The 26,442-nt window shown below is 39.6% G+C and overlaps 2 protein-coding genes across 7 annotated transcripts in view; both read right to left on the bottom strand.

The window, feature by feature from the left end:
- Nucleotides 1-572, bottom strand: part of ipo8 (importin 8) — a 48,863-nt gene extending 48,291 nt beyond the window's left edge. The window contains exon 1 of the mRNA XM_040153216.1: nucleotides 153-572. Coding sequence (XP_040009150.1) covers nucleotides 153-240 — 88 coding nt within the window. The 5' untranslated portion in view covers nucleotides 241-572. The remainder of the gene's footprint in view (nucleotides 1-152) is intronic.
- A 1,683-nt stretch (nucleotides 573-2,255) lies between these two features.
- On the bottom strand, nucleotides 2,256-25,766 carry caprin2 (caprin family member 2). 6 transcript variants are annotated; one of them, XM_040147602.1, is made up of 22 exons: nucleotides 25,640-25,766; nucleotides 24,723-24,978; nucleotides 24,565-24,627; nucleotides 24,370-24,456; nucleotides 19,273-19,511; nucleotides 16,375-16,457; nucleotides 14,677-14,790; nucleotides 14,455-14,492; nucleotides 14,120-14,347; nucleotides 12,595-12,636; nucleotides 12,382-12,510; nucleotides 12,146-12,230; nucleotides 10,947-10,996; nucleotides 10,747-10,851; nucleotides 10,566-10,667; nucleotides 10,318-10,458; nucleotides 7,637-7,781; nucleotides 7,358-7,534; nucleotides 7,091-7,152; nucleotides 5,036-5,090; nucleotides 4,459-4,547; nucleotides 3,397-3,544 (listed from the first exon to the last, which is right to left on the bottom strand). In XM_040147602.1, exons 2-22 carry the CDS (start codon nucleotides 24,963-24,965, stop codon nucleotides 3,518-3,520), a joined length of 2,304 nt encoding a protein of 767 aa, XP_040003536.1. In that variant the 5' UTR covers nucleotides 24,966-24,978; nucleotides 25,640-25,766; the 3' UTR covers nucleotides 3,397-3,517. The 6 variants fall into 6 exon arrangements, with proteins under 6 accessions (XP_040003501.1, XP_040003510.1, XP_040003528.1 ...); XM_040147610.1 differs by having other exon boundaries at nucleotides 3,397-3,541; XM_040147567.1 differs by lacking the exon at nucleotides 4,459-4,547 and having other exon boundaries at nucleotides 2,256-3,544.
- Nucleotides 25,767-26,442: the final 676 nt, after the last annotated feature.

Genomic DNA, 26,442 nt, shown 5'->3' with positions numbered 1-26,442 from the left:
TGAGAATTCACAAGGCCGAAGCCGAGCTCGATCACCAAAACACGGCCTGTAGTCCTCCACAAACACCGGCATCATTTCTGGGCCAAAAAACGGTCCGTGATGCCCCCCTGAACAAACAAACAAACAAAAAACAACCAACTACTTTAGCTCACCCACCTGATTGAGTTCATTCTCCGCCGCTATCCTCAGATTAGGGTCGATAGTCCCTTTCAGAGCCTGGATTATCCGGTTGGGATCCATATGTGTTCAATTCCACGGTACCTTCTGTGTTTTTAATATCACATACATGCAGCGCTAGCTAACGTTTGTTCCCTGAAGTCAGCCAAGCGTTAGGCTCTGCATCCACTGTGGCCCGAACAGGGTAAAACCTCCGTGAGTTACAAATACAGCTTCCGGTCTATGCATTCAAAATAAAAGGTTCATTAGCGGAAGACTGGTTAGAGCTGTGTTTTGGGCAGCGTTAGCGCGCTTATCTTGACGGCAGAATAGCTGTTGTTTCGGTCAAACTTTGACAAGCTTTACAGAGAATAGTGCCCCTGCCCCGTTTTACCGACAACCAGGTGTCGGTGGACGTAAAGCAAAGTAAACAGACAATTTACGGGTTTCCTCCTCTTCTTCGTCGCCACAGTTGTACATTGGAAATGTTGCTGCCACCCTGAGTGCGTGTACTGTTATTGCTAGAAACTAATCTCTTTTCCAGCTGCATGCACTGGCTCTGGATAGACAGCTAAGTCAGTCCTATTGGAATGCTTCTGGTGGTCCCTGTTGATTTAGAAGAAACTTCAAACTATTGGCGTGTGCAAAAGAATTATCGAAGCCAGTCTTGCAGCTCATGGATAAGTACAGCTGCTTCTCAACCAGTATGTCTGGTTTGAAACCAACTGCAGTCCTGCCCACACGCATGCTGGTTTGTAAAGACGTTCTTACTTTTTTAGCCTTTACAAACACAGTAGCTTTACATTTGGAGCTGGCTTCCAAGCTCTCTGATATGCTCTGCACTCTTACAGCTAAAGCAAACACTTCAGAAATTTTGCCTTTTCCAGTTTTTTCTGTGTGACTGATGGTAATTGTAAGCAAAAAGTTACTCGTGTCCAATACTGGTAAGAATTTTACATGCACTGGGAGTATACACAATTCAGTAACCGTTTAGCAATGTTAGCGGCAATACCATGAAATTTGGTACAGATATTAATGATGCCAATGGCTGGATCCTATGATGCTGGTAATCCCCTGACCTGTCCTCTGGCACCTCCACACCCAAGTGTCATAGTTTTCAAATATTGATCAAATACTGATTTTGGTGATACTCTTACCTTTCCTCTAACACCAACATCCAATATGGATTACTATGAAATTTGGTACGCATACTCCTGTCCCCCTCAGGATGAATTGTTATTACTTGTGATCCCATGAGTTACCTTCTAGCGCCATCAGGAGGTCAAAATTTTAAATTTGTCTAATACTTCCCATCAAAACCCCTGAAATGCTATTAGTACTAATTATCATAAGCATGCTGAACAAAGATGTAATTGCGGTACATAACCATTAAACAATTGGCACATCACGGGAACTCCACTTATTTCTGAACCCTGTTTCCAGGTGTTGGGGAGTTCTACGGCATATGTGAAAACCGTAGTATAAAGCCTTTAGTGTCTCCAAAGGGAGCTTTCAGCATTGGTTGGTCTTGAGACTACAAGTTTGAAAAGTTGTTTAAAAAAAAAAGTTAGAGATAAAAAGAGATATCTAGAGATAGATATATCTATATATAATTTTTTTTTTTTTTTATAAAATCAGGGGGTGTGGAATTAAAAAAAAAGTAGTGAGCTTCTTACCCTGCAAGCATGGCTGTAGACTAAAGTCTTGTTTATTTTGAATGAAGATGCTGTTAAAAGCTCTATGAGCATTATTAGAAGTCATTTTTGCAATGTGCAGTTTAGGTTGGGGCCAGATACTAGGTTAAGCCCCATATCATCATGTTGGAGTGTGATTTGTCAGAATTGCTTTGTCCTATTACAGTTTGGAAATGGAGTAGTTATTTACAATATTAGATTGTGAAAGGGCTGTATAGCCAAACAAAGAATGAATAGGTTAAAAGGCCTACAATCGAGTACCTTGAAAGTTTTAGCTAAATAAATACACCTCGTTGTATACAGTTGAAAGTAACAAATACATGTCTAATATAAACAAAAATACCTTACATTATAAACAGTTACATCTGTAAAAAAGCAGGATAAATAAAGATGAAGCACCCAAACTTCACTGCTCATCTTTTATTTAACGTTAGGCACATCAAGGGACCACTTCCATGTCTCCATAGTAGTCTGTTAGTGCAACAATTTGGCCTCAGGTGTTTGACACCATACCCACCACCTAGAACACAATCTTTCCTTCCTCAGATTCACATTCACACACAGCAAAGTGAGACTGAATGCATAGGAGCCCAGCATCAAGCAAAGTGCTGATAGTCAGTTATATTTCATCCAATAAGTCAGCCATTCATTCAGTTCATTAGCCATTTAACATCTGGTCAGTCGTCCAAAGCCATTCAAAAAACAAAAAGGCACAAATTCATAACATTGCATCAGAGTTCTCACTGAAATCAGTGACCTGTGAGCCAAACAGATGATTTGCTACAGGAGGATTTACAGCAAGATGACATGATCAAGGCCCAGTTGTACTAGCATCAGTCACATTGAGCACCACCATCATGTACTACACATTCATGGGGAAATCAGGTACATTTGGTAGATTTCAATTAGTCATAATCCCCATTTCAAATGAAGATGAGGGCTGTGAACACAGATCATACCATTTGGCCGCTGACACCTTATGTTTTGAATGGGCTTTATGGTGAAAAGGACACTTGCATGCAGCCTGACCACAATACTGAAATGTCAGTTTAATCACCATTCAGTGCAAAGCAAACAGTCCACAAATTGGGAGAAGATGGCCATTTGGCTGACAGCAGTTCAGTCCTGGTACAGCAGGAAGCCCGAGAAGGTGCTGTACTTCCAGGTGCTGCCATAGATAGCGCCACGATGCAACCGCAGCCAAACCTGGTCTCCTTGGAAGAGAGGCAGGATGGCGTGGTTGCTGGCTGTCTCGTGATCTGGGGCTCCGTCATTGGCATATGCCGACACCATCACATCTTCATTGCGCATGAGGTTGATGTAGAGTGGCACACTGATGGCAAGCTTCAGGATGTGGAAGATGAAGACATAGGTTCCATTGACAGGGCAGGTGAAGCGGCCAATATGGGTGTCATACATCTCCCCCAGGTTGCTGTGCAGCTGATCAAACACGATGGGCTGGTCCAGATTACCTGGGGCAAAGTTGGCAGTGCGAGAGGCAGTGAAGGCGACTCGCAGAGGCTGGGAGAGTGGGTAGAGTTGCATGGGAAGCAGGGTAGTGTGGTGGTGGCCATGGGGAGTGAGTGGGACTTCCACGGTGGAGACTGACAGCGAATCGCCATGCCCCGAGTCCACAATTGTGAAGGCTCCCTCTCGGTCTGGGCTACTCACCTGGGAAGAATCACTCCAGGCTGCTGTACAGTCAAGACAGGAAAAAAAGAGGAAAAAAAAAAATAATAATAATAATAAGGTGCACTACAGGACTTTTGAAACCTATGTTTATTCAACTTGAAGACGACTCTGGTTTGGTTTCTCCTTTGGTACGATTAATTTAGGCAGATGTGAACAGCAATTATATTTGGGTAATCATATTAAGAACAACCATGGCAAGGCTCTTTGGAAGCCTCAGTTAAGTTAAACAATTTCTGGAGTGGCAAGTTTGTTTTTGGAACCATATCTGATCTCGATCTGACAACTACAACGCGTACACTTCGAATATGAGCTAAATGTCTCCCATAGCAAGGTGCCATTTGCATGCTGGGATGTGGATGAGCTAAATCAACAGTTGCAAACTGGAGAATGAAGAGAGGTGTAACCTTTATTAGCAATCAAGTATATTGTCTTGTCGTTATTTGATCATATAGGAGCTTTTTCAGGGATCTTCTTCCTGTTTTTACTTTCTCTCCCCCACCCTAGACAAATCTAAACAATGAGCAGCGTGAATGTTCTCACCTGGTTTTAAGCTATGCATTTTGGGACACTTGAATTTTGTGTGTGTGAAAAGAAACCAAACCAAGTGGAAAACAACAAATTTACCAACTCATCCACAGATTAGAACCAAAGCAAATTATAGGTTTGAAAACGCCTCTTACACGCTTGTAATGCAAGAGCCAGACAGTAACGCTATAAATCTCTTTCAAACTGAAGTTTGATCTGATCCATAATTTAATGAAATTGCTGAATGTATCCAGCAACTTCACCCTGGAATTTGGACACAGCAGATTTTGTTTGAAATTTTAGATTTCATGCACTTTCTTAAATGCTCTTTATGATAAAAGTCTGTACAGTAAGATGTTATGTACAGACTCTTGATTTCATCTGTACAAACCTGAATTCCACCTCCCCAAATGCAGTCAGTCCATTTCCCTGGGACTTCCATGCCCATGCAAGTGTTGCAAATGCTTGATTCATGCAACCCTGTCCATTGGAGACATGAGATTTTTATTTCATGAACACTGGTTGATGTCACACCAACCCACTCTCATGAGAGAGAATCTTTTCTCTCTCAGATGCCAGGGCTCGGTATGGAAATTATGACAGTAGCACCACAGCATTCTAGGTATTGAAAAATGTACCAACTTGTTACCTCCCATAAGAACCCATGAGCAGTATTAAACTACCTGAAAGATCAGCAGCGCTGTAAAAAGTAGTAGTATCAATATTGTAATGATACCAGCTACTTTAAGGAACAACTTAATGGGGTCTTGTGTTTTTAGAAAAAAAAAAAAAAAAAAATTATATATATATATATATATATATATATATATATATATATATATATATATATATATATATATATATATATATATATATATATATATATATATATATATATATAAAAAAAATAAAATAAAAAAAATATCTAAAAAAAAAAATGTTTGGAACCTTAGAGCTCGTGTTCTTACCACTGGAGTTATGCCTCCCTCCTCCACGTCTATAGCTGTGTTGGTATCCAGAGTCCTGAGAAAATACCACAGAGGAACTGTATCATATACGCAGACAAAGCAGCAAGACAGCACTGGACTTTCACATAGGGCTACGTGCAAGCATGCTGATTTCTTGGCTTGTGCTTACATTTGTTTGCTGCATCACCTGCTGTCGAGAGAGTTTTGTTTTTGTTTTTTGTTTTTAAAAGATAAAAGCAATTTAGATATTTATTTGACTGTAAAACTGAAAGTAAGCATACCCCACATGTCACTAATAAATCACTCATTGCACAAGAAAACTGCATGTGGTTACCACAGTTAGGGTGATAATTTCACCATTTGCCTTAGTTTTCTCTCCAAAATAAATTTGGCTAACCTGGGACCTCATCATTCATGTTCTATGTCCTGTGAATGACTAGGAACGCCGCTACGTCACACACTCCATCTCTCAGTACAAGGTAATTATTACTGATGGGAACTGTGGACAAAACTACGTGCCAGCCAGACTGGATACGTTCTCAGCTCTTTGTGTATTTTTTCCTGATATTGTTTGCTACACTGTTCAATAGATCAGAAAAAAATAATTGTATCAATCAGCCATCCCATTAGCTTATACTTCTTAGAGTCAGGTTATGTTTAAGACAGTCCCTGGTTCAAAAGGTATGAACCACTGAAGATGCCAATTAGCTCACTGATTCAAAAAACATCTGGAGACTGATAAGTGAATAACTAATGTAATTCCAAAACTACAAAATAATGATACAACAAAATATATCTTAACAGTAAAGCATACTGTAAAAGATTGGACCAAGAGTTGAAAGTGCAGGTATTGCAATTTTTAGCATTTGTAGGTTGTAATCATGCACAAAAACAGGTTTATGAGTGAGGACGTGTGCAAAGATGGTCAGTCTTTTTTCCCTCCCTGGCTCATTTTTAATGGAACTTGATGTCCTGTTCATACCTGGCATTAACATGCATCTTCGGTTATCTGATCACAAGCGGACATCTGTAGGTGCGTCAGTTCACATACGTCCCGAGTGACCTCTTGTGATCAGATCTCACCTCCCCGCTCTATATGCAAAAAACCATGTACATCATTTCTATTTTCAAAAGACCAAATGCGTTATTTTTAAAACTGATGGGAGCCGGCAATGCACTTCCAATGCCTACTCTGCCAGAAAGTAAAAAGAAATAATCAAAACAGTACAGACTGGGTCTCTTCCTTGACGTGTCCAGGCAAACCAAATTGCCCAAGATGTTTGATGCACTCATAATATGTATCTATAGGCTTTTTGAAATTTTCAGACATCGTGGACAAAGCCAGTTTACAGGATTTGTACAGTTTGTATTTGTTTACAGATGAGCATATACATCCACTAACGCAGAGGATGTCAGTTAAGTAGGGAGTCCCTTCAATGTGGTCCAAGACACATTTGCATTCACAGTCCTAAAAGAATGTGGCCATATGCAGCCCAGACCAACTCCGATTGTGGTCTGAGTGATCGGATCTCAAATGTGTCCTCAATGCGTTTTGGGTGCATTCACACATTTGCTTAGCGCTGTCCACTTGTGAATGGATCACTCAAGACGCATGTTAATGCCAAATGTGAACAGGGCCTTAAACGTGTCCCAATTGCACGTTGCAAAAATGGGGCACAGCTATCCTGGAGGCTTAAGTAAATTTTTGGTTTCATTAATGTGTGTGGGGAGTCACCAGTAACTCATCTGGCTCAGCCAGGGAAGGACTTTAATGCTCATGCTCTATGGGCCCGAAATTGCAGAAGCCTGAAGATGCCCTATTAACTTTTTTGGCAACTGTCCAGTGAGCAACTTTCACTAGAATCGATAGGGTGCCATCTTGGAAAATTTTCTCTTAATATATCCACAGACACTTGAGAAATTGTCCCGTTCCTTTGGCCTGGTCCACTGGTTTACTGAACTGACAATATGTCCGACAGGACTGTAGATTTGACAGCATTGTCTAGTCTCAGAGCTAATAAGGCTACTACATAGAGTTCATAAAGATTTACTTACTCTAGCAGCATAGAGGAGAGGGCCAGAGTCCCTGAGATGAGTCTGAGGGATGTAGGATCCTCCTGAGTAACAGAAAACAGTGTTAAGCCTCAGAACTACTTCAGTAAAACTCATTTCAGCCCAAGGTGCTGCAGCATTAAACCTCAGCAAGGATGTGATAGATTACCCTCCAAGACCTAATCCTGAACAGATGTCTAGCAAAAAAGAAGAGGGAAATGCAGGAGTGGTGAAAACCCAAAAAGAAATAGGAAAGCTCAGGATAGATACCTCGATGCCAACCAGAAGAGCGAAAGGTTTGTGCCAGTCCCTTGCTGCCACGTGCCATACCTCTCACAGATCCTCTGGTGTAGTACGACTGGCCGGGTCGACCCATGCTTCCCCCTGACTGGCCAGGGGAAAGGAAGATCTGCCCACCATTTCCTACCGTATAATCTGATTGGTACACTAGAGAGATGATGCAGCAAAAAAATGGGTCTCAGACAACTGACTACTGAAATTCAACCCACGAGGGTTGAGAGTTTAGGAACACAAATCTTTTCAACATACCGGGCTGTGGTTCGTCTTCTGAGGGAGCAAACTCAGGTGGTGTTTGGGTACTGGCAGTACTGTACCTGGGCTCAGAGAAAACTGCAGGGTCTGGTTTGTAGTTCAGTTCCCCATTCTGGGGTAAGGACGTATTCACCTTGAAGACCTACAGTGAGGAGAAAATGGACATCAAAGTAGCTTGAAGAAGAGAGACTGAAAGGCCCCATTCAGATCTAGCTCTCAGTTCACATTGTAGACAGAATGTGTCTTGTGTGAGCATGTTTCATTTGCTTATGCTTCTTTGCTCACATTTGATTTGCTCTGTCGGGTTAAGGACATCTGTGTAAGTACTACAGTGGCCATTTAGAATTTCCTCTCAGGTATGGACTTCAAAGCTTGTCTTGTGTTTTTGGGAGGTTTGTCATGCTGTAACTGTAGTAAACGTTACATAGGCAGTCCTTAGATGACTGAAAACATTTGCATTTTAAAAAAAAAAAAAAAAAAAAAAAAAAAAAAAAAAATCGACATGACACACATTTGGTGGCCAACAACAAATGTGGCACATGCAATTACCCCATTTACACTTTATGTGTCTTGGGTAGATCAGATAGCTATCAAGTATCAAAAAGAAGTGTAAATGCAAGAAAGGAGCAGTATTAGAGTCTGACTGAAATTCATTCAGAATTCCAATGTGTTGGCAAAAGTTATTATTCCCTGGGCAATTCTTAGCCATTACCAAAAAGCTTCAGGTGCATCACCACCACTCTCTGTACTGAATTCATCATAACTTGCATGTAGACTGGGAAAACCAAGATAGATACAATCAGATTTGTTACCTGGCCAACAAAGGCTCATAAATAAAGTATAAGCCAGTATGATAGTGTTTTAAAAATGACAGCTGGATTTAATTCAGATATGAGACTCTTGCAATGAAAGAAAGGGTTATGGGTCCTTGATTGCAACCATTCGTGGAACCAAGTCTGCAGTCCTAAAATGCCATGGAGATGAAACAGGCAAATTCACAACGAAACAGACAGGCAAGCTGCAGCAGAAGACCCCATTTCTAACAGGTATTAACATGCAATCTCCGATCACGTAAAAACAGATTAATGACCGCATCTAGAGATGGTCTAGTAAATGCAATCTGCATAGTGCGGCAACATTTTTTTAAAAATCTGCATATCATGTTAGAATATTTCTAACATATCTCAAGCTGCTACAAGAGCTCTCTTGGTAAAGTAACAGGAACTACAACTACATTTAAAAATTGTAAGCAATCTAAATTTTCATGTGAAAACAATTTGTATCCAAATTAATGTGTCCAGGTCATTTTTGTGGAGACCTAAAAACATGAGAACTAAATCTCTTCTACTTCACCCTCTTTTCAGTTGGCAAATGGAAAAAAAAGGCATCACAGCCAACATTTGGTATGGAGTGTGACAGACAGCACATTTGATTATATCATGGTCCGGACCTCACATGTTGACAGAATCAACATGAATACAGGTTAATACAGTTAAAAGTTGTGATGTATCATTGGCTACATCAACTGTTAAAAATGCATGATTACAGAGAAAGTCAGACACTACAGAAAGTCGTCTTAACTTTGCAGCCACACAGCCCAGATCTGTGACTACTCAAGAGACTTAGCCAGTTACTCTGCCAAGAAACAGCCCATTGTATACTGTGTTTTAACACAGGTGAAGTTACCTTATACTGTAGTTGTTTTCATTTATATATTGTCAGACGACTATGAAATACTGATTTAATCTTTGTAACAAACACTTTGTTAATCAGCAGTCATACCCAAAATAGTGCGCTCTTGATAAAGTCCTAATTTTATAACTGCAACGTCGTCTGACAAAATTAGTATAAATCCAGGTTAATGACAACAGCACTGCTGTGTATTGGGCTACACTATCATTTAAAATGTTCACTGAGAAAGTTACGTGACCAAACGTTGTCTTAACTTTACTGGCACTGTGGCAAACAGTCTTACTGGACTGGCTTGCATCATCATTTGGAAAAGCTCTGTTTACCCCGTACACACTGACACATAACACCAGTGTTTAAATATTTATACACTCTGGAAGCCATTTTGGAAAAAACTGTTTTAGTCTGGATGGAGGGCTGAAACAGACAGAAAGATGCATTTACAAGTTTTACTGGCTTAATATGAACATACACAACATGGGCTTCAAAGACTCCCCAGGAACAGATTATGATGTGCAAGACAAGGGTCACATGACCAATTGGGATAGCCAAAATAGCAGAAGTGCTGGGAACCTTCTCCAGTGGGTCCGATCACTTTCATCCATCTGTCCCAGGACCTTGCTTTGCACGTTGTGGCAATCCAGAGAATATCCCTGATCCTTCTGTTTATCTGGGATGCACCATGTTAATTTACAGCCACCAAGTCTGCCAGCTCCACCTACCTAATTTAAATATTGAGATTAAACCACAGTTTGAATAAAATCAAGAACGTTTTGTAATACCAGGTATAAAGGAAAAGGACCCATGAATTACATGTCAGAACATTTCCAACATTTCCACATATACATCTAATGCAATACCAGGTGTGAATTGGGTCTAAGGGGAGTTATTAGTGACAGACTGCTGTAGTAGGAGTCAAATCTATATACTTTTGGGCCTTAATGGCATAAAAACCGAGAGAGAATGATGCATAGTTTGGTAAGACTTACTGACTGGATGTTCTTAAACTGTGCAGAGGTGAGAGTTCTCCTGGTGGGGGTTGTAGAGAAAGTTTGTCCCTGTGGGGGGGTAGAGGTGCAAGATCCCACCCCATTACATGGAGACTGCTCCCCTGACTCAGTTACCGGCGTCTGGAATGCAGAGGAAGGTTAAAAGGTATTGTAAAAAGGCAAATCTACAACATTTCACAGGGGTTAATGTGCTTTGTCTGTTGACATGGTCAAGAATGGCCATTTACACGAGGACGGCTCTTCTCCTCCAGGCTGACAGAGATGGTTGACTCCCTGCGGTACAGCGGCGGTGAGGGAAATGCCTGTCTTTCAGCCAACTGAAGTGGCTCCTGCCGAGAGGAGACAACTTTAGACACTTGGGGGATTTAAAAATATGTTGCATTGCATAGCCAATGTGCTGCTTCTTACATGAGGTAGGTCTTTTGAAAGCTCCAGGTCACATGTCTCCAGGCACTGATCACCACTGGTTAGACTGGCTTTGCGCTCCATAAGCCTGGTAGGCAGTGGGGTGGACTGAGTGGGGGGATGAGGATGAAGTGATGACAAGTCCAATTGATTTCAAATTAAGTCACAACTGACTTATTACAAATAGAAAAAAAAATGCTTACATGCATTGCTTTGGGCAGGACATCAACTGGGCTTCTCAAGTCTGTCTGAGCTGGTTAGTTGGGGGGGGGGGGGGGAAAAATTGGATTGATCAAAAAATTACATTCCAAAATCTGAGCTTTAACTTTGTGAAAACAAAATAAATGCCAACACTCAAAACACTGTAAATTAAACATTAAAACAGCATTATACAATTTGAGAAATATAGTTTGAATTATAAAAATGGCTGAATGTGGAACTTTCAACAGTATTCGGTTGCCATTCCTGAGGGGCCTTGGTGCAGAATAAGGTCTTGAAAGATCACACGTAACAGCCAAACATAGAGGTCTTTAAAATTAGCTAAAAATGGAGAGATATTGTCTCTATACTGTAATTCATTATTTAACTTTCCATGGTTTGCAGCAGCAAAGATTTTGACAAACCATAAATCAAGGAAAGGGGATATGAAGGCACAGGCAACAGCCTCTAATAGGATGTTACATAAGCTACAATATTTTAACCTATTCATTTCTGCTACTGGGAGTAGGAGTCAGAAGAAGAAGTGTAATCTCCAAATTGCTTTAGGTCTGCATGTCATTTCAGTTTGTTTCAGCCTAGTGAAACAGCCGAATGTCAAAACTGAAAATGGGGCTTTTTTATTTTTTTAAAACTACTGACAGGGGGGTTTCTTAAGGGAACTTCAACATACATCCAGTTTAGCTGCAGTTCAGTGGAATCTGTGCTCATTTTGACAGAAGTCAGGTCCAGTTTAGCACACAACTGCGTTTTCAACCCATGTAAGGTCCAGTTTAGCTAGACCTGTTCTAAACCACAGCTAGCTAGTCAAATGCTAAGTTACAAAGCAACAGCCCCTTGCGTGCATCCTTGAAATCTAAAAGCATGCGGAATGCATTTCGTTCCTCGAAACATTTGCAAAGCTGATTTTTAATATTCTAAAAGCTGCAAGCTTAAGCATCAAGGTTCATTTCTGACCTTAAATAGTTTTACAAAACAATCCCAGCCATCATTCCTAAATTGCAACTGGCTCAGTTGTCATGGAGATTATGCTTAAATCACCATTTCAGATCCATTTCCATGATAATTGACAAAACTACAGTCACGAATGAAGACCATGTGATACAAGTTAAAGCCAAAGAAAAAGGTAGTAAATTGACCTTCAGTCGGGATTGTTTTGTTAAAGCTTGCTAACTTTGAAAGTTACCCAGAGGAGTGGGAGATCCAGATGGCCCTCTCTTCAGTCCAGGGTGGCCATCTTTGGGGGAGCTCTCACCATCAATAAGAGAGTCCTAAATAGGACAGGATCATTTTAAAAGTCTTTTACAGCCATCACTGGCACAACAGACTAAATACTAAAACAGTTTCATCCTGTACTGGGTGGTAAAGAAGAAAGGTTTGCTGCTAAAGATTTTCTTTGGTTTGCAAACAGCCAAATTCCACCTGCATGAAACTGAAGGAGCCATGGATCTTTGTCATGAGGTCCTCCAGGTGCTGCTTCCTCAGGATGGGGTCTTTGGGTAAGGCAGACGGAGAGTTGAAAACCTCCACAGGCATGTCCATGTGTACTGCCTTTTAGAATCACAAGGGGATACATTTGCAAATTGTTTATAGTAGAGACATCTGTACATTTTAAACCAACAGTTTTGTACTCACCAACTTGGCATTTTGCTCTCCTTTTGCTTTCCTCTCTTTTCTCTGGGGAGAACATCATGCATTAGTTATTGTATGGACACCATATAGCACCATATCGCAGCTAAAAAATAAACTCAAACAGTTTCTCGTTACTTATTGGCTGTCACAGACACTGAGCTGTTATCCCCATTTGAACGATTCACTGCATCAAAAGTAAAAAGGACAATTGTCAGAGTTAGGGACACTTGGTCCCACTTCTCACAACGAATAATTTGCATCAATTTTATCATTGGACAAGTTCCATAAGAGAGAGCAAATTTTGCTGCATGTTTTAATTAGTCAGAACCACTGAATGACAAGATGTTAGGGTGGGACTCATTTAATTCCTGTTAGCTCACATACTATATGTAAAGCATGTTGCTGGATATTTATTTTTTCATCCATACAGTTGGCATGATTTAACATTTAAAATTTGGGAGAGACTGCTGGTCAGATTATTACTGTGAGGTTTTTACTTTTTTTAAACCACTTCTGCCCTTGTCACACCTGAAAAGTGAAAAATAGTTCATAGATCTGAGAAGAATGTCAACAACTTAAAATTGGCTCATTCACAGGTTTCATGGTTTATTAAACTGTTTTATCCTTTATGCATAAGAGATGAAGATTGAGATATACATTTAATTAGTGATCTCAGAAAGCAGGTAACAAACATGCATTTCTCTCCCCCTCTCTACATGTTTTACCTTGTGCTGTTACAGCCTTTACAGCATTCAATACAGACTGCCATGTTGAGTGTGATACAGAAATGTTAGTACTTCTGACCTAGTATGATTGCTGATGTCAAGACTTATGTCAAAATGACTCAGGCGCTAATTCATGCATGAGACCGTCATGAAATTGCCATCAGACTGATGTAAAGGAGTGCATTTCTGAAAGGGCTTTAGTATAAGTGTGAACAATTTGGACTATGCAGAATGGAAAATCTGTAAATGAAAGTTATGCAGTTGGTTCAATAAATGGCTTATGACATGTAGGTCTCCGTCCCCAAATCAGAGTGCAGAGCAGCATTTATGAAAAGCAACATGAGGGCAGAAGATGTTACAAATAAATGTCCATAAGCACTACTTATCTTAAGATTTTGTTTACCTACCGTTCCTTTGAAGAAATGTGGTTACTCAGTATGACAAATGGTTTGTCACTTTCATGCAAATTAAACCTACTAGATGTGAACACGTGCATTTGATTATGATAGATTGAATAAATAAATACTGTTCATTATTTTAAACTCGATTCAATGCCGACTACACTTATTGTTAAGTGTGTTCTCATTTATGGATTCCTCAAAAGTGTTATTGCATCTCCTGTGTAATTCATTTTATTTGCAATTTAAAATGGTGTTTACTAGTCAAAGTTGTGATAACTTTTCATTCTGACACTTCATTATGGAAGCTAAAATCATGAATGTGATAAGGTGTATTTCATCACAAACTGAGGCAGCTAATTGAATGATCAGGCACAGTGCCCAGAAGGTTTGATGATACCTCACCTGTTTGCAGTCAGCAGACTGTTTTTTGGTGGTGACTGGGACTTTGGGGATAAAAGTTGCAGCTCCTCTCCATGGTTTGTGGACCGCAGTATGAGGTGAGGGGGGTCCATCTGGGAGCTCCATATCCCAGCAGTCAGGAGGCTCCTGCTCCCTCATGGCCTGGAAGTCCTCCTTCCAGTTCTGAGTGGGAGGAGTCTCCATGTCAGTCAGGTACAGTCTGTTGAAAAACTGCCATATCACCAACAGAGCATCAGTTGATCCTGAAGCATGCTAACGGTCACAGAAACGGAACTTTAAAAAAAACAAACAAAAAACAAACTGGACATTGGTCTTACCTCCTTAGAAACTTCATTTGGTTTCGATTTCGATACGGCTGACAGGAGAAAGAAATATTGAGTCTTTAGAACTGAGTCTGCAATTCACCATTTTCAAAAACAGGCAAAGGTGTTCACTAGTTTTAGTAGAAAAGTTAATACTTGCAATGTTTTTAATGCCTAACCCTCATTTCTGGCACCATTACTACCCACAAGTCATTAGTTTAAGCATGATCTTCTTACTGCTGTGGCTAGTTGAGTTCAGTAACATCTCTGGAGTGTTGTTGGGGGGAGGTGGAAGACAACTGAAGTACTTGCAATTCAACAGCCTGGTGAGATCTTCTTTCAACAACTTAACTGAAAGGACAAAATTACAAAGAAAGTCAATTCGAAAAAAGTTCAATTCTTAATACAGACAACTGAATTAACTTTATGACAATTTGACATTCAGCCTGGATTTCAGTTTTTCAATGAGGTCATCAAATCTATCCATACAGGTTTACACAAATAATTTAACAATCATCACAGCAAGTCAAGTATTTACCTAAAGTCCAAAGTGTTGGTTAACACACTTATTCTCTTTCTAGACAATATGAGACTGATACCATTCTCAAGTCTGTACATCAAAGTTGAAGTGAGAACCAAAAGGTGATTATTTTAGCTTAGCCAGGCTCTGTCCGTAATTTGAAAAGGTCTGTCTACCAACACCTCTAAATTTTACCAGCTAACCCATTTTATACCATGGTCACTGAAAATTCTAGATTGTGATTGGCTGGAAGGTATGGATTAACTTTTAGTAACCAGGCAGTTTTACCAGACACATTGACAAGGGTGTTTGTTTTTCCTTCTAAATTAATACAGCAGTATTGAACAACAGCTGAAACTCTGCTAAGGAGCTATGGTTATTTGTGTAACCACCACCAACAATGAGAAAAAAAAAAAAAAGAAAAAAAAATAGAATAAATAAAACTTATTAAATGTGTATCATATTTGCATAAATCTGGAAGTCTACATTTCATGGTTTTTATAACAGTCGTATATGTAAATTACCAAATGATACTTTGATTACATATGGCATTTTGTTGGCATGAGGCCACAGTATAAGCAGGATCTTAGCCCCCACATCATCCATTACAAACATGGAACGTACAACTTGTTGGGTATTATCCCTTAAGTATCTTGTTTGTTTAATCCATACACAGACAATATATATGTATGAAACCATCATCAAGGTATTTAGTTACAGCATTTAGACGGAGATGGTAAAATGCATTTGCTTCAAGGGTAAAAACTTTTGATTAAGATTTCTTCAATTAATTCCATTTATCTTGAGACAGTTTTATAAATATAATTAGTGAGATCTTTTATGCCTCTGGATAACAATTCATAAACGGTCATTCAAATGTTAAAAACCTGTAAAGACTCTCTTTACGGTACAGTCATATAACTTCATATTATGAGAGGCTTTGGCAGGGTTTATATATATCTTATCTGAAGATGTATTTGGGGTAACATTTTTCTCTTTAGATAACTGCTCAGCTGCAGTAAAAAGATGCATCTGTATAATTAATTGTGCCACATCAGCAATTACTGGTGCTGTCATAGTTTAGTAAGGATTTCATGGGACTACATCCCCCACTTCCAAGGTGCATGGAGAGGGGAGATGGCCGTGTTGAGGGTCCCAAGTCAAAACGTGTTGGTCTAACAATAAAGTTGTTCTTTACACTGCAAGTAATGCTTGAGTTTTGACCACTCATTCTTTCATCCCTACACGAATATTCACATTTTACCCCTAAACAAAATAAGAGCGTTTAGTCATCATGATAACAATCAACAACTCAACCCACTATCTTAGCAATATCAGTTGAACTGCTTACAATATATTAGACATACATAGAAAGGGGCCCAGACATGACTGTATGGTTCATATAGTATACTCACATGTGGACCCAGCCACTGGCTTGTCTTTCCCTTCCAGCAGGTCCAAGTAGACCAGAGCCGCCTGTTCCATCTGCTCTGCTAAACTACAACACACAGTGAAGAGAAGACAGATAAAACGTCACCATGGAAACAAAAAGAGCCAACAGTGTGACAAGGAGCTCTGTGCTCTAAAATGAAGCTCAGCTGTGGAGACTCTACACACAGGTAAAACTGGTGTTTTTTTGTTTTGGTTTTGGTTTTTTTTTTAGTTCAACTACCATTTGCACACACTTTAAAGACTCACACTTTACTCACACTATAGTAAAGTCTATTTTCCTGCATTTCTCAACTACAGTGATTGTGTATTGGGTTCTTAGGGCTTCCAAAACACAGGTGACCGGACAACTCAATGTGCCTGAACGCATCCTGTGTAGACAGATGGAGCAATGGAGCTGCTACTGCTCACACTATGCCTTCTGTGTAGACAGTGTTATACTGCTTCAATGTTTTTCATATACTTTTCTATCATGCTATTTTTAGGAAGTCAACTTGGATGTGTCATGTTTGTTTTTGCTTTATAAACACACAGGACTATGCTTAAATAAGCACTTAACCCTTTCATTTGTTATCTTTTGACTGTACTCATGCATCTTGGGTGGTTAAGATCCAATCCAATATCAATCAATACAAGTGTAAATGCAACCTAAAAGTATTACAGAGACTGAAATCTGATAGCACGGTGTCCCCACAGTTCTAACCTTGGGAGTCAAGGGCACAGACAAAGGGACTAAAACTTGCCATCAGTATAATTTAAAATATGGCAAATTATATAGTTTGCTTTAAAAGTAGTGATAAAAATTTATGGGGAAAATAAAATAAATAAATAAATAAATAAATAAATAAATAAATAATAATAATAATAATAATAATAATCATCATCATCACTGGCTCCACACTCCATTCCTAACTGCTGACAGTTTGGTGTCCAGATAGAGCTAATCTAAGCAGAGATGTAACAGTAATGAGACATCAGAGCAGAACAAACGTTGCTTTGTTATTTACTTTTGGCCTGAGATTGAGGTTTTTATGCCTTTGCCATTGAAACATGGGTTTGTTTGATTGTAGCACCATCCTCAATCATTCAACAAATGAACGGGTAGCACGTGTGTCAGTGTTGTGGGCTAGATAAGAGGAAGTTGGAAATGTACTGAAATACCAATGTTAGCAGTATTGTGGCCCAGAAGAATCAGAGGGTGTCCAGAATTATCTGCACCTGGTGATGTAAGTGCTTAGTTTATGTACTCATCAATAACCCCCAATCAACAAACTGGAGACATTATGGACATTTCGTGTAATAAGGCAGTCAAACCTTACTTATTTCCACTATAAATTAGCCAACACTGGCAGATTATCTTCAAAGACAGTGTGTGACAATGACACTTGGGGGTGTTGTAGTGACACGAGAAGAATTGGCCCATTTTTCGTTTGTTCCATTTTTGGTTTTGCCTCTCTGATTGCTATTTTTTTCTGTAGTAAATGCAAGTAAATATTTGTGGTCCCTTATGGTTCATACAGTTTACTATACGTTTCTTAAAGCTAGGAACACACGTCAAGGGCTTACATCACCAAAGATCAGATTTAAAAAAAAAAAAAAAAAAAAAAAAAAAAAAAAAAGTTATATTCTGCCTTAGCTATCTTACAGTTAGTTCAACTAGTTTACTGTGTGGCAGCAGCTGTTTTCTATGGTGACAATTTTCAATAGCTCTGATGCTAACCTATCAGTACATTGATGCAGGTTTTTAAAATTATTTGCATTCATCACAAACAGACTACATTTTTTTGTTTGTTAGTCTGGAAGCTAATCAATCAACATGAATTAGCACATCTTTTCACCCAACTATTTAATATAACGCATATTGTATTGCTTTACAATACATTTGGAATAGTAAAAAAAAAAAAAAAAAAAAAAAAAAACCCATGTCATGGAAACCTGAACTGTGCAAAGCTCCACAGTGACTGTTTAGGATGAAGAAATACTGTATTAGTGCACATTTTGAATGACCACAAATCAACCTATTCTGCCATGATTTCATATTGTTGTATTAAAAAAAATAAATAAAAATAAAATAAAAAACAATAAAAACAAATACCAACACACTCAGCAGTTGCCATGACTATAATAATGGTAACATAATCAGCTGATCCAGCATTCTGTTGAACCGATGAGTTACTATGTTTGTTAGACTGCTGTAGGAGAAAGTCTTGCATTTACTTCCAGCTCTGTCAGTCCCTCACACATTATATTATATTATATTATATTATATTATATTATAAAACTGGTAATATATTTTGGATAAAATGCAGGTAAGAGTATTCACAAGCAGTGGATGTAAATCTGCAAAATGCAACACATCCTCACTACCAGTGTAGACAGGAAGTAGAGGGTCAACAGCAGAGTCAGAGCACTTTACTTTAATCAGGCACCAAAACTACTTGGTTAGGTTAAGGAAAAGATCATGTTTGGCATTAATATACCCTTTCACAATGTGAAATTTGAAAGGCAGAACACCTTTCTGCCAGAAATTCTCCCATGCGACTCATTGAAGTGGTCGATGAGAGACTAAAACCTGGATGTAAATAGCTATGTTGGCTATCCACTCCAGATGCAAATAGCATTGTTGGCTACAGACACTTGGGTGCTTGTCTCTGCCAGGCTATATATCCCTGGGTATAAATAGCCACATTGGCTATCCAAACTGGGTGCAAATAGCATTCGGAGATTACAGCTTGTTCAGACTTACATGCATTTAAAACACTTGATTACCAATAACCCTAATAATAACCACTACAGAGGCATGGGTTTACACTTGATTTAGTAGGTCCTCCAGATTTTTCTTTTACGCCACTGATGACACTCACCTTAGTCGGTTATCCCTCTTGACTCCCAGCAGGGTGGCAAGCTGACTCAGGCTGTGCAGCTGCTGGGCTGGGATGTGGGGCGCCTGGTTGTGTCCAGCCAGCAGGTCTCTCCTAACATGCTCCAGCTGCAGGCTGTGGAGGAGATGCTGTACCTGGAGCACCATGCTCAGACGCCTCCTCTCCACCTCCACCTTCACCACCTGCTCCTTTTTCACTGCTTTCTTCTGGGCTCTCAGCAACTACAGGAGCAGGATGATTCAAGGAGCAGTTTTAAAAACATGGCACTGAACTATCAAGGCTTGCAAAAATATTGCACTAACCTTTTAGGAATTACTTTAAAAGTTATATTTTTATACAGTCCCTAATTTTCAGAGGCTCAAAAGTAGTTGGACAGTTGACCGACAGTTTCATGGCCAGATATGGCCTATTCCTTCATTATGTGATGTAATTTAAAAAAAAGGTCTGGAGTTGATTCTAGGTGTTGAATTTGCATTTGGTAGCCAGTCATGGAAACTCAATACACGGTCCTAAGAGTTGTCAATGTAAATGAAGGAGGCCATCATTAGGTTGAAAAAAAGTAAACCTATCAGACAGATAGCAGAAACTTTAGGAGTGGCCAAATCAACAATTTGATGGTCACAGAATTCTCTCTTGGTGAAGAAAAACTTTTCACAACATCTAGCCAGCTCAAGAACACCCTCAAGGACGTAGGCGTTTCATTGTCAAAGTCTACAATGAAGAGATACCTTCATAATGGAAGCAGAGAGGGTTTACCACAAGGTGCAAACCACTGGTAACCCTGAAGAACAGCACAGCCAGATTAGACTTTGCCAGAAAACATCTATTAAAAAAATAAATAAATTTAAAAAAAAGCCTGCCCAATTCTGGAACAAGATTCTTTGGGCAGATGAAACTAAGATGAACTTGTACCAGAATACTAAGAAGAGTAGAGTATGGAGAATGAAAGGAATAGCTCATGATCCAAAGCATTCCACACCATCCGTCCAACATGATGATGCCACAACAGTGTTGTAGCATGGGTATGTATGGCTGCCAATGGAACTGGGTCACTGGTGTTTATTGACGTGACTGCTGATAGAAAAATAGCAGGATGAATTCTCAAGTGTTTAGGCTATACTCTGCTCAAATTCAGCCAAATGCTGCAAAATTGATACTGAAGGATAGTGCTTCACAGTACAGATGGATAATGACCCAAAACATATTGCAAAAGCAACCCAAGAGCTTCTCAAGGCAAAGAAATTGATGAGCCTGCTTTTCACTTACTGAAGACAACACTGAGGGCAGAAAGACCCACAAACAAACAGCAACCAAAGGTGGCTGTAGTGAAGGCCTGGCAAAGCAAGTCAAGGGGAGAAACTCCGCATATGGTGATTTCCATGGGTTCCAGGCTTCAGGCAGTCATTGACTGCAAAGGATTTTCATCCAAATATTGAAAATAATCCTTATATTTATCATAATGTTTTTTCTAATTATTTGAGCCACTGAAAATGAGGGACTGTGTATAAAAATGGCTGTAATTCCTAAACGGTCACTGCAATATTTTTGTTAAACCCCTTGAATTAAGGCTGAAAAGTCTACACTTTAACATCATGATGGCTTTATTTCAAAACCATTGTGGTGGTGTAAATACGAAAATTGTGTCACTGTCTAAATACTTATGTACCTGATCTAGTGTATAAAAAGTTTTAATTTATTGCGAAAAAGTTAGCGATATTTGGTATAATTCTTTCAATTGAAAAGAGGACAATTAAAAAGGAATACTTCAACATTTTGGGAAATAAGCTTATTTGCTTTCTTGCACACAATTAGACGAGAAAATTGATACTACACTCATGTACGTGCATCAGATTGATCTTAGAGTAGCATAAAGATTGGAAACACCTAGCCCGGATCAAGTCAAAGTTCAAAAATATGCCATTTCTAAAGCGCACCGATTAGGGTGTTGTATCGTGTTTGTTTCAGCTGTCCAAGCTTGTCTTTTAAAGTCAAATCATGCTGTTAATTTTAGCTCCATTAGAGGGCGCCAAAGCACTATCCATGGTGACAAGTACCACCCAATTAAGGTAGTGCTTGATATTTAGCAATTATAGAGTTCTGCAGGGATTACATATTTTTGTAGTCCAACACAGAAGTTGGCATCACGGTGGTTCCTTTGACAAATAAAGAATGGGATATTTCCATTGCCTTTTGGATTATTGCAGAAAATAGGCTATGTGACAAACAGCAAGATTATCTTCACAAATGAACACCAGTTATGATTTTTGAAGCCTAATCGCTAGAAGTAAAAAGCTAATGCTAGGCTATAAATGAACTATACCATGGTCGCATGACTTCAGTGTCACCACCACTAAGCTTCCAACTGGTAATTTGATTTAGCGCACTTACCTCTTCTACAAAAGTCTTTCATCTTACAAAGTTAGTAATACTTTGCAAGAGCTTAAGTATAAAGACAATGAGACTGTAAAGGCAGACTGGTGAGTAGATCTGTTATGTTCGGCATGATGACTTTTAATGTCCTCGACAACCTCTGTAGTTAACAACCACTTTTTTTAAGACAAAAATCTTTAAAAAAAAAAAAATCTCAAGTGGGACATTTCCTGACATAATTTATGTCGTAGAATAAAATGTGAAAATGCCTTTAGCTTGTGTAAGCCACAGACCTTATTTCAGGCATCTAACCAAAAACCCATTTTTAAAAAAAAAAAAAAAAAAAAAACCCCATCGACTTTGGGATGAGGGAACCGGAAGAGTAAAAATGCTAACTTATTTCTGGGTTTTAGGGCTCATTCCCGCAGCACTCCATTCTCATACATGTCAATATACCACTAATGACTACACACTGAACAATGTTTGAGCTAACCATCAACTGCATCGAATCGAGAACATTGGCAGCTTTCAGCCTTAACCTGAGTTGCTGATCGAATTTTAGTCTCAGATTGACAGGACAAGCAGCTGCTTAAGCCTGAATTCTTCAGAAGTCCTGGTTCATTAAGATATTTATTGATACAGTCAGATATATCGATGTAATGTGCTTGATTAAAAGGTTTAGTTAGGAGATATCAACTCATGCTAGCTAGCTAGTAGCAACATTTTGGATTCCACAAAGTGGATTTGATGGTATTGACTCACGTGTATCTTTAGCTCTGTGTTCTTTACTCTTTAAAAGTGTCTTAATGAGCCAGATAAACTGGCCACCAGAGAAGTTTAACATCAACATGCAAAGAGCCGACTTCCATCTTGTATTGCCGACTTAGAATTGACTTTTAAGCTACAGAAAAACCTCCCAACGTCATTGTCATTTCAGTTGACAGTTGTTGGCTAAAAATGAGACGCTGCGAACATTAGCCTCTTCGGGGTAATCAAGCACCATGCTGAACTGCTATTTGAACAAACACCAAACCTATAGAAAATTACAACAGGTTATTACAAAGTAAATGTGAAAGTAAGATATAGATAATACAACATTTTTGGATTATGTATCTCTGACCATATCTTTCGTTTAATTTGTGTTAAATCAGCATGTAGAATGTTTCTTCTCCATGCGAAAACTATTGGCAGGTCATTTTATGAAATTATTACCAAATTATTGGTCCAGGACCTAAGGACAACCATCTAAAAACTCGTGGTAAGTTTTAGGAAATCGTTCGTAATATGTCAAATATTCTGACAGATTCTAGTTGTTTTCAAATTCATTTTAAGACAATATTCATGCACATTTCCTGTTATTGGTCACTAATGACTTCTCCTGTCCATACTGTCTGAAAACATACACCAAATCTAAAATTTAGCAAAAGGGTTCTGCAGTCAAAAGGTACTCAAGTCTAACTTCGATTTGCCTATTAAACTCCAATACCGTTTCCCTGCCAAGCTGGGGCAAAGTATACCTGTACATCCTGGTAGTTGCATTCAAGTCTAAAATATTGTCCTTTAAAGAGTGGAACTTTAAAAAATTACATCATTGCATCTCACTACTCAAATCTGTATCTGTTCAAAACAAGCAGACAACAGGTGGTATAGTCACATTTCAAAAAAATGCCTTCTGACACATATAGTTCAGGTCACACTACATCCCTGTTTTACCTCAGTCCATGTGGGGCTGCAGCTAATGTCCATTGAGTAATCTAATGAATGTCTTGATTCTTTAATCTAAAAATGTCTGCAACAAATTGCTTAAGCTCAAGGTGATGTTTATACATTGCTTGTTTTTTTTCCCAACCAACGGTCCAAAACCTTAAAATATACAGTTTACCATCACATACATCAAAACTACATGCTAACCAGCAGTTGTTTCTAAGCAATTTCCAAGCTGCTGCTCTGCAGCTACTAAAATCCTGATATTATAACTGACGTCGTCTGACAAAAATCACCATACGTATAAGTTAAAGACAAAGGCTCTGTTGTGATTTCGGCTATATTGTAAAAATGACCAGAGAGAAAGTTAGAAGCTCATTCAGATCTGTCAATTGCCCTGCTGACAACTGAATGAAACCAGAGAGGTGTGCACTTGCGAGGCAATACTGGCAACTCTTCTACGGGAAGTAGCTAAAGTTTGTCCAAGAAGTCAGTTAGATTTGTTGCTTGGTTATTTTGCGAAGAAAAGTCGGTAAAAGGCTGTCAACAATCGGTAAATCTAGGGACAAGGCCACTGAGTTTGCAAAACCCCCTGTACACACCCCCCTGATGACACAATAGAAACTTTTTCCCTATTCATTTTGGTAAATTTATACCATCGGTCGTTGCTCTATCACTCAGTTAGTCAGTAACTGTCATTCGCATTTATATGGCTGGCCCCGCTGCAGCAGTTCAGCATAAGATAAAAACTGTGCGCTGCATTGCAAAAATCCAAATACTTGATTGCATATGTTCGACTAAGCAGGTCTTTGTCAGCCATTACATTTTTTCCTGTTGGAGCAATATCCAGGGTACATTTTGAACTTTTTGCCAACTATAAGATAAAGCTAGCTTAACGATACCTGATGCTCCTGACTATACAGTTGACCTGTCATTACAGCAAAAATAGTCTGACTTTTGCCAGGACACAGAAACCAAAACTATCCAATCACCAGTGACTCTTACAGTCTGAGTCAAGCCATCCAGGGTTTTGTGTAGCTCCCGAGCAAATTCCAGGTTATGTAACACCTCCTCGTACTTTTCCACAGCCGCCTGGAAAACAAAGGAATATCGGCAAAAACCCTATATGCAGACCACAAACATTTGATATTTATATTCATGAGATCATATCTTTGTAGCCATTGCATAGCCAGGTCTTACCATCTGATCCTTGTTTAGTGCCACGCCCCGGTTCAGCCTCTTCTTGTAGTCTTCCAGTTTCAGCTGTGGACACACAAAAAATGTCACAAAATCCAGGTGTCTGCCTCAACCTATCCAGCATGGAAACCTGTTATTCTCTCTCCCCTGATACATCCTACCTTCTTTTTCTCCAGGTTGCGGACTTTGTGTTTGAGGCAAATTAGGCCATCTTCTATGTAGGTTTCGTAGCCATGGTAGGCAGTGGAGACCTCCAGGCTGATCTGCAGAGCGTTCAGTCCACCGGGCGAGCCCAAATTTGGGCTACCAGCAGTCACTGGGTCCTCGTTTCTTTCACTGCCCTCCTCTGAGTGCTCAAGCGGGGGGGTGACATCCAGGGTAGGGGAAGGAGACAGCTGCACCATGATGAGCTCCACACTAGAAGGAGAGAGACACATTTCAGTTGTCAAAAATGCAAGCCGTGAGCCATGCGGTTTCTGTGCCATGCAGCTGCAACAGAGAAAAGATGCTGCTGGTGCCAAGCTGAGCGTTTGAATAGAGATGGAGGTGGATTCAGCCCAGTTTGGGCAGCCGCCAACCCCGTGACATTGCATTAATACCGGCCACTGAACAGCATGCTTTCTCTGGATGAATCATGAAAGCAGCAGAAGCAGAAAGCATCAGCTCAAAACACGCACAATACAAACACCATGCAAGAAAAGAGCCCCTTTTTTTGGACATTCTGCCCAGGAATAAACATGCCTTCCTGCGTGCCTCCTTTTCCGCGAGTCATATTTATCCTGAGGGTTGGGTGGGGACTAATATTAGCAGAATGGGATGTTAAATAAAAATGAGGGATATGAAGAGCAATCAAGGCTTTAGGCACGGGAGTATTTAAGCTGAAATCTAGTCCTGAGGTCATGCATCCGATTAAAAACCCACCCAAACTTTGCTTCAAATGCCTGTTACAAGACAAGACACTCGTTTATGGTAGCAGAATCCAAACTTTCGCTCCATATTTTAGTGATTTGAAGTTTAATCGCCACATACGTCAGCATTTTTATTAAAAACGACACGCCGACAAAAACAGCTGACCCACCTCGTGTCTTTGGCTCGTGCGCTTTAAATCCTCACAGGACAGCCGCTGGACATCCGAAAGCCCCGAAAAAAAAAACCGACCCCCTGCCTACCGTGACGTTTAGCTCGCAGAGGCCACGCCGGTGTCAGCTCATACCTTTATATACCCTGCCGGCCACACACAAGCTCTGCCGGGGGCGAAAAAAAGCCACCACATCCGGTTCTGGCACCTGTCGCGGTACGCACACACACTCACGATCCCGACTAAAACAATCACTATCACATTCCTATAATAGTCCGGCTCTGATTAAACGTTTGTTAGTGGTGCGGAATAGTGAACTTTGTAAATATTTTAAAAATAATTTTATTGTCTCACTATGTGAAGAATACACTGTGGGAATGAATGGTATTTATGTCTCTCATGGTTTAAAGCAGCATCTATAGATTTTATTTATTTATTTATTTATTTATTTAACTACTTATTTTTGACCACGTTTGGGGAAAAAAACAAATTCAATATTCACTCTCCTATAAGCTCTTTTTCGGTCTTCATCATGTTCTGAAGGATATTTGGCTCCTTACATGCTAAATGTGCCACAATTTTCACAAGGCTAAATTTGTCCCTCTGCTGTTTGATGCTGGGTATGTACCATACATAGGGGTTTACTGGAGCCCCCCCCACCCGAAAACAGCTGCATGATACAGCTGGAGACAAGCAGTTTACAGGCCCAAAAACCAAAACAATGAGCTGAAAGGTGCTAAAATGCCCCACGGAGCTGCGTGGAGTTGGGTGGCAATTCTCTGTTGGATAATCACTATGGGCGA

Source organism: Xiphias gladius, chromosome 2 (genome assembly GCF_016859285.1).
Source record: "Xiphias gladius isolate SHS-SW01 ecotype Sanya breed wild chromosome 2, ASM1685928v1, whole genome shotgun sequence".
NCBI lineage: Eukaryota > Metazoa > Chordata > Actinopteri > Istiophoriformes > Xiphiidae > Xiphias > Xiphias gladius.
This window is presented reverse-complemented; position numbering and strand designations above follow the sequence as displayed.

Coding starts and splice junctions, on each gene's coding strand:
- caprin2 (XM_040147567.1), bottom strand. CDS start 24,965: ATGGTGCAGCTGTCTCCTTCCCCTACCCTGGATGTCACCCCCCCGCTT. Junction 14,493..14,676: donor GAACTCAACTAGCCACAGCA/GTAAGAAGATCA, acceptor TTCTCCTGTCAG/CCGTATCGAAATCGAAACCA. Junction 12,511..12,594: donor GAGAGCAAAATGCCAAGTTG/GTGAGTACAAAA, acceptor TGATTCTAAAAG/GCAGTACACATGGACATGCC.